At 54.3% G+C, this 6,348-nt stretch overlaps 1 protein-coding gene across 1 annotated transcript in view; it reads right to left on the reverse strand.

Moving 5' to 3' along the window:
* Positions 1-920: 920 nt before the first annotated feature.
* The window catches only part of THRAP3 (thyroid hormone receptor associated protein 3), a 14,840-nt gene continuing 9,412 nt past the window's right edge, over positions 921-6,348 (reverse strand). The window contains exons 7-10 of the mRNA XM_010150494.1: positions 4,565-4,749; positions 3,780-3,972; positions 2,491-2,640; positions 921-1,142 (exon numbers count right to left, since the gene is read on the reverse strand). Coding sequence (XP_010148796.1) covers positions 921-1,142; positions 2,491-2,640; positions 3,780-3,972; positions 4,565-4,749 — 750 coding nt within the window. The remainder of the gene's footprint in view (positions 1,143-2,490; positions 2,641-3,779; positions 3,973-4,564; positions 4,750-6,348) is intronic.

The raw sequence follows: 6,348 nt of genomic DNA on the forward strand, positions 1-6,348 counted from the left end.
GGGGGGCGTAGAAAAGGCGGGGTACAGGGGGGAAGAGCGCACAACCAGCTGCAACGGGGGTACGAGACGCCTACGAGCAGTTTGGGACTCCAGCACACGCCGGCCCCAACGGGGAGCACGGAGAGGGGTGGGAAGGGGGTGTCTGGTTTCTCCCCTTAAACCACGCTAACGTCAACTTCCAACGTGAAAGCAAACCTTTTTTTTTTTTTTAAAAGGCCCTAAATTCGACTGTTACGTTAAAAAAAAAAAGGTCTTAAAAACCAAAAAAATCATCATAGCAGTTTGGTCCCAAGGAGGTGACATTTTAGATGTTTATTCACATGCTTCATTGTTTTCTCATTTCTAAGAACCAAAAAGAGCTTCCCAAACGATCGTTTAATCGATGGTACTACATACGCAAAGGCCTAAAATAAGCAAGAGTATGAATTTAAAAAACTGAATACACAACAGAGGGGGGGGAGGGGGGAGGAATTGGAACTGGCGAGTTTAATCCCGACCTTTAACTATCTCAAATTATAAAAGAGAAACAAAAAATGTCAAGGCCTACCGGGTCGAGATGGGGACAAACCAAAATCCACGTCGTCTTCAAAGCCTCTTACCAAAACAAAACGACCGTTCCGTGAGGTCACAGACGGAGGAAAACCAGGATCTCACCCAGCGCCTGACCTTCTCCAGTGCAGGAGGTGAGTCTTTGGGCAAAGAGACTCCGCGAGTGGATCCAAGCGGGAAGGGTTTACCAGTTCTAGTCCACACGTAGGGAGGCTGAACTCTGGGAACGCAGTTAACTTGGGGGTCGTTTCGGAGCCGCGCTCCGGGGCTCCGCTCAGCGCTTCAGCATCGCCCCGACAGGCTCCAGCGCCGGCCTCGCGCTGAGCCCCTTCCCTCCTGCCAGGGCTCCCCGGGACAGGCAGACGCGGCGGCTACTCCGCCGGCGGCTGTAGGGGGTCCTTCTCCTCCCGGTTCTCCGTCCCGCTCTCGTCATCTTCGATTTCTCCTTCTTCTCCGCTGAATTTGTCGTGGGCCCACTTGGGGCTGGTGCTTGACTTTCGGAACATGAAGCGACCCCTTCCTCGGGGGAAAGCACCCCGCCCGCGGCCTCGGTTCACCCACTTGTCGGCACCTTCGCCCTCCCGGTCGTCGTGCTGCGCGAGAGGGGGGAAGGCGGTCAATCCGCTGGAGCGGAGCGAGCGGAGAGCGGGAGAGCTCCGCAGGAACCCACAGCCACCGTAGGCCCCAGCGCCTACTGCCGCCTCCTCTGGGGGAAGGCAGGAAGGGGAATCGCTACACAGGCCTCTTGTGCCTGGCAACCCGCTGGGAAGGTCCCTACGGAATTTTAGGGGTGGGCAGGGAGCGGGTGTCCAGGCCTGGAGGACACGACTGGTGCCGTAACGCCACGATTCTGCACATTTCCACTTTTGTTTCATAGAATCACAGACCAGTTTGGGTGGGAAGGGACCTCAAAGCCCACCCAGTCCCCCCCCCTGTCATGGGCAGGGACACCTTCCACTAGACCAGGTTGCTCCAAGCCTCATCCAGCCTGGCCTTGGACACTCCCAGGGATGGGGCATCCACAGCTTCTCTGGGCAACCTGTCCCAGTGCCTCCCCACCCTCTGCGGGAAGAATTCCTTCCTGATGTCCCATCTCCATCTCCCTCTTTCCATTTAAACCCGTTATCCCTTGTCTTGTCACTCCCTGCCCTTGGGAAAAGTCCCCCCACCCAGCATTCCACTGGTTTCTTGCCAATCAAAACCCCTCAGCAGCCTCAAGCCCCGTACTGCCGGGGTCTAGGACCCCGTGCCGCTGCCGGGAACGCCGCGGCTGAGCGGAGGCAGTTGGTACAAGCTGACACGGACGACGTCACCGTGCTCACACCGATCCGTTTCTGTACCTGGAGCGCAGCACAGGCACCGACTACCCCAAAAAATGACAATTCTGCCTTCAACAAGAGGAAAACGGAGTAACAACCTGAGTGCTGTTCAAGGCACAGGACTGAAACGCTGCGTTATTTAAGATGAGGGGCCTCAAGTACCCCAAATCAGGAAGAGAAAAAATTGGGGGGTGTTTAACCCTGCCCCTTTTTCAAAGGACACGGAAAGGGTTCTCCTGGATGAAGGCCTGTTAGCGTGGCAGACCACCACCAGAAATCAGGAGGAACAGCACTAACCCACCCAGGAAGCTGGAGGCTTTCCGGGGAGAGAACCACCAAGACCACCTGCACCGCAGACTACCAGGGTTACGCTGCGTCCCCCAACACTGCAGAACACGTGGTCCTTAACTGGCCTTCAGGACGGCCCTTAACGGCCAATCGCTCTCCAAGGAACAGAAAGACGCTCTCCTTAGCCGTGAGACAGAACGCTCCCGCGAAGAAGCGTCAGGGGAAGCGTTAACCCGCGGTGGTTCGACGGCAGCGGGCGCCCCCACCTCACAGCGTTTAGGACCAGACGTACCTGCAGCGTATGTACACACGTTTCAGCGCTTCACACACATACCAGGTAGTACTTCTTGCTCTTGGGCGTGTACTCTGGATCCCACTCCTCTTCTCTGGTTCGCTTCTGGAAGTCGTTGCTGCCGCCGCTGTTGCTGTTGTTGTTACCCGAGAAGTTGCCTCTGCCCCATCCTCTGCCTCTGGCTCTGAACTGCTGCAAAACGGAAGGAAAATGGAGCGGTTGCGGCAGCGCCCTCCCGTCCCCAGACACGTGCAGGGCCACCAAGGGACACGACACTTCTCTACCCACCCCGCAACACCTCTAACCCATCACGAAAGTACAAGCAGGGTGTAGGGTTCCTCGCTCAGCCGATCACACGGCGAACGGGTTCCTACACCGCTTGGATCACGCAGAGGCCTCTCCAGCGCATCCGACCAACACGGGTGCAGCTCAGGCGTCCGAACTGCCACCAGCGAGGGCGGTCACCAGCAGAGGAGGGACACTGGTGAGACCCCCCCTGGAGTGCTGCATCCAGCTGTGGAGCCCTCAATATCAGAAGGACATTGACCATTTAGAGTGAGTCCAGAGGAGGCCACGGAGATGCTCCGAGGGCTGGAGCCCCTCTGCTATGATGAAAGGCTGCAAGAATTGGGCTTGTTCAGCCTGGAGAAGAGGAGGCTCCGAGGAGACCTCATTGTAGCTTTCCAGTATCTGAAGGGGCTACAAGGGGGCTGGGAGAGGACTTTTTACAAGGGCCTGTAGGGATAGGACAAGGGGTAATGGGTACAAATTGAAATCAGGGAGGTTTAGATTAGATATCAGGAAGAAATTCTTCACAGAGAGGGTGGGGAGGCACTGGAACAGGTTGCCCAGAGAAGCTGTGGATGCCCCATCCCTGGAAGTGTCCAAGGCCAGGCTGGATGAGGCTTTGAGCAACCTGGGCTATGGAAGGTGTCCCTGCCCATGGCAGGGGGGTTGGAACTGGATGATCTTTAAGGTCCCTTCCCACCCAAACCATCCTGTGATTCTATGATTCTATGACTCAGGCAGCCCAACTCCAGCTGCACCGCACACTGCCCATCAGGGCAGCTCAGCCACTACTAATGCTGGAAGGCTCCCAGGCTTGATTCTACTCCACACACCCTGAGTTCAACTGCCCAGCCTGTATCCTCAGCACCCTGCTGTGCGCCCCAGGCCCGGAGCGGTCGTACTCTGGCTCATCACCCACAGCCAGGCAGTGTCTGGGGTCTCTCCCTTCCAGTACGCTCTAACTGTGCAAGAGCAGCACACACCGGCCACGTTCTGACCGCTCTGGGAACCGATACTTGGGGCAGGAGGTGGAGAACACTTACAAAGGTCCCTCTAGCTCTTCCTCTCTCATTCGGACCAGGGAATTCTTTAGTCCCAAGTCGGGACTTGTCAAAGCCTGTGGTGCTTTCCTCTCTCTCCTCAGTCTCCTCCGGATATTCCTCCGCTTTGACGGAATGAGAGGACCGTGAAGATGAGGAGCTGGATCTGGATCTCTCACGTACCCGTCGGTGTTTCCTGTTTCAGCGAGAGGAAACGGAGATGAGAGGGACACCAGCGCGTTAATAACTCAGTCGTGACCGGTTTGCTACACAGCCCTTTCTTTACCACTCCCCTAAGGACACAATGCTCTCCTTTTCCTGCTACGAAAAGGAAAAGCTCCGGATCAGCTACAACATGCAGACAACACAGGTCCCACGCTTCTCCAGAATGAACCTATTGCTTCTTTCTAAGGTGTTTCCACATCTACCACGAGCTAAGTGTGCATCCAGAGAGTTTCAGTCAAACGGAAGACTCGTCTAATAGAAAAGGAGTAAGTCAACACGTAAGTAAAGCCATTTAAGCCTGGCTTCTCCCTCCGACTCAACAGGAACAAGACGGAAAAGCAACTCACCCGTTCTGACACATGGAGCCTTCTCATTTACCTTTAACAGCTATTTAGTGTTTCAGAACAACAGAGTGATATCGAGAAGATACGCGGAGGAGTAATTCTGCCACCGGAGTAGTTTATGCCAAAAGGTGCACAACCGTGCGTACACGACGTCGTCGCCAGCCCTAACAGCGGAAACGGGAAGGGCAGAAGGACACGGCTATTGGGTTTCCTACATACTTTTTCTTTGAGCCTTTGTGACTTTTCTCCGTTTTCTCAGTTGATCTTTCCCTTGAGTGACTTGAATCCCTCGAGTCCACCGATTCTCTGGATTTATCGCGTTTAAGATCTCTTTCCTTATGTTTTTTACGGCGTTCAATATCAAGGCGCAGGTCAACAGGGTCGTCCTTATATTTCCCTTCGGCCTACAAACGCAGGGAAGAGGGAAGAGTTTAACGCCAAGGTTCACGGCGCACTGGTTCAGCACCACTACTTTGCTACTGACTGCACAGACTTCTGGAGAACTGGAGTTTATCTGAATACTAATCAATAATCCACTTTAAGATTTAAAATAATCACTAGGAACGTAAGTTTTTTATTTATCAGGCTTCAATTTTCCTACTGCTTTTTAACATTCCTTCTCCTAACAGCATCAGGAGAGGGAGAAACACAGAAGCTGACATTTACCCTACACCACAGCGAGAGATGAGAACGACTCGGAAATCCAACTGATTTCGTACAACTACAGCACGTCAAAAATGTCACACTGGCCGTGGGCGTTTTGCCACCGAGCAGCCACGTGCTCGCCGTCCCGCTGACAGACATCGCCTAGCAGGGGGCGAGGGACTGACGGCCAGGGCCGCCAACAGCAGTCCTTCTGCAGAAGCAAGAGCTGTTGGCTGCAGGGAGATACCCAGGACAGTCCTCACTGGTCAAAGCGGGACGAGATGGAGACCGCCGGGAGGCGGCGGCCAAGCGCGCCTGGGAGAACGCCAACACCCCGGCGAGACGCAGCCTTTAACGCGCCCGTCGGGGAGATGCGCCCTGCGGCAGACGGCACCTACAGGCCTCACCCCACCTCGACTGCGGGCACCGCGGGGAAGAGGCCAAGAGTCCCCGCAGACGGACGTATGCGCTTCTCCACGTGATCCTACGAGCCTAACGCAAGCTGTCCTCGGGGTTGCACAACGCACGAACCAACCGGCCGCAGGGAAAACGCTCAGCAACTGCCTTCCTTGGGTTTTTACACTGTTAATTCTAAAAAATTTGGTAATGCTCGGAGTTCTACTTAAATAATGGCTTAGGCTAGGGCGTTCTTGGCAAACGAGCAGCGTTACCTGCTCGTAACGTAGCAGTACCTGGACGAGTCCCTGCTGACTGCTCCCAGGAGCAGCCAACTGACAGCGGCTGCGGCTCTGACAAGGGGGTCACGGCGCAGTGGCACAGCCTGCGGGACGGCCCTACGCGCCGCCGCAAGCTACAAGGCCCGGCAGCCGCTGCTGCGCTCGCCCAACACTGATCTCGGGAACTGCATGGCTCGATATGCAACACACGTCATTATTAACCGTCTTGAATGAAATACAAAAGGATTAGTAATTCTCTAGCTAGTAAATTTTTTTTACTTACATGAGTTTCTAAACACTTTTTTGTTTAAATAAATATGTCAAATAATGCAGGAGTGAGAGCAGGCGTTTTGTTTTGGTATTTTGCTCTTCTACTTTCCCCAGGCCAAGAGCTTTAATTTCTACTCTGAGAATAAAACTGCTCCCAACACGATGGACGACAGATAAGTGACAAAATCAGCAGCAGCTCCCTTATGTGGCACAGCAAACACCTATTTGGGTTTGTGAGGGCACGTCTGTTTCACGGAAGGCTGGCGAGCTGTTTGGAAACCACGTTTATAACACACTCTGCCAAGCTGACGCTCAGAGTTCAGGCCCATCAAATCCATCTCACCATCGTCCATGTCAAGCCACAAGTGTGTTTGGAAAAAATCGGAAACAAATATGAAACAAGTAAGGTTT

Source organism: Eurypyga helias, unplaced genomic scaffold (genome assembly GCF_000690775.1).
Source record: "Eurypyga helias isolate BGI_N326 unplaced genomic scaffold, ASM69077v1 scaffold5404, whole genome shotgun sequence".
Classification (NCBI taxonomy): Eukaryota; Metazoa; Chordata; class Aves; order Eurypygiformes; family Eurypygidae; genus Eurypyga; species Eurypyga helias.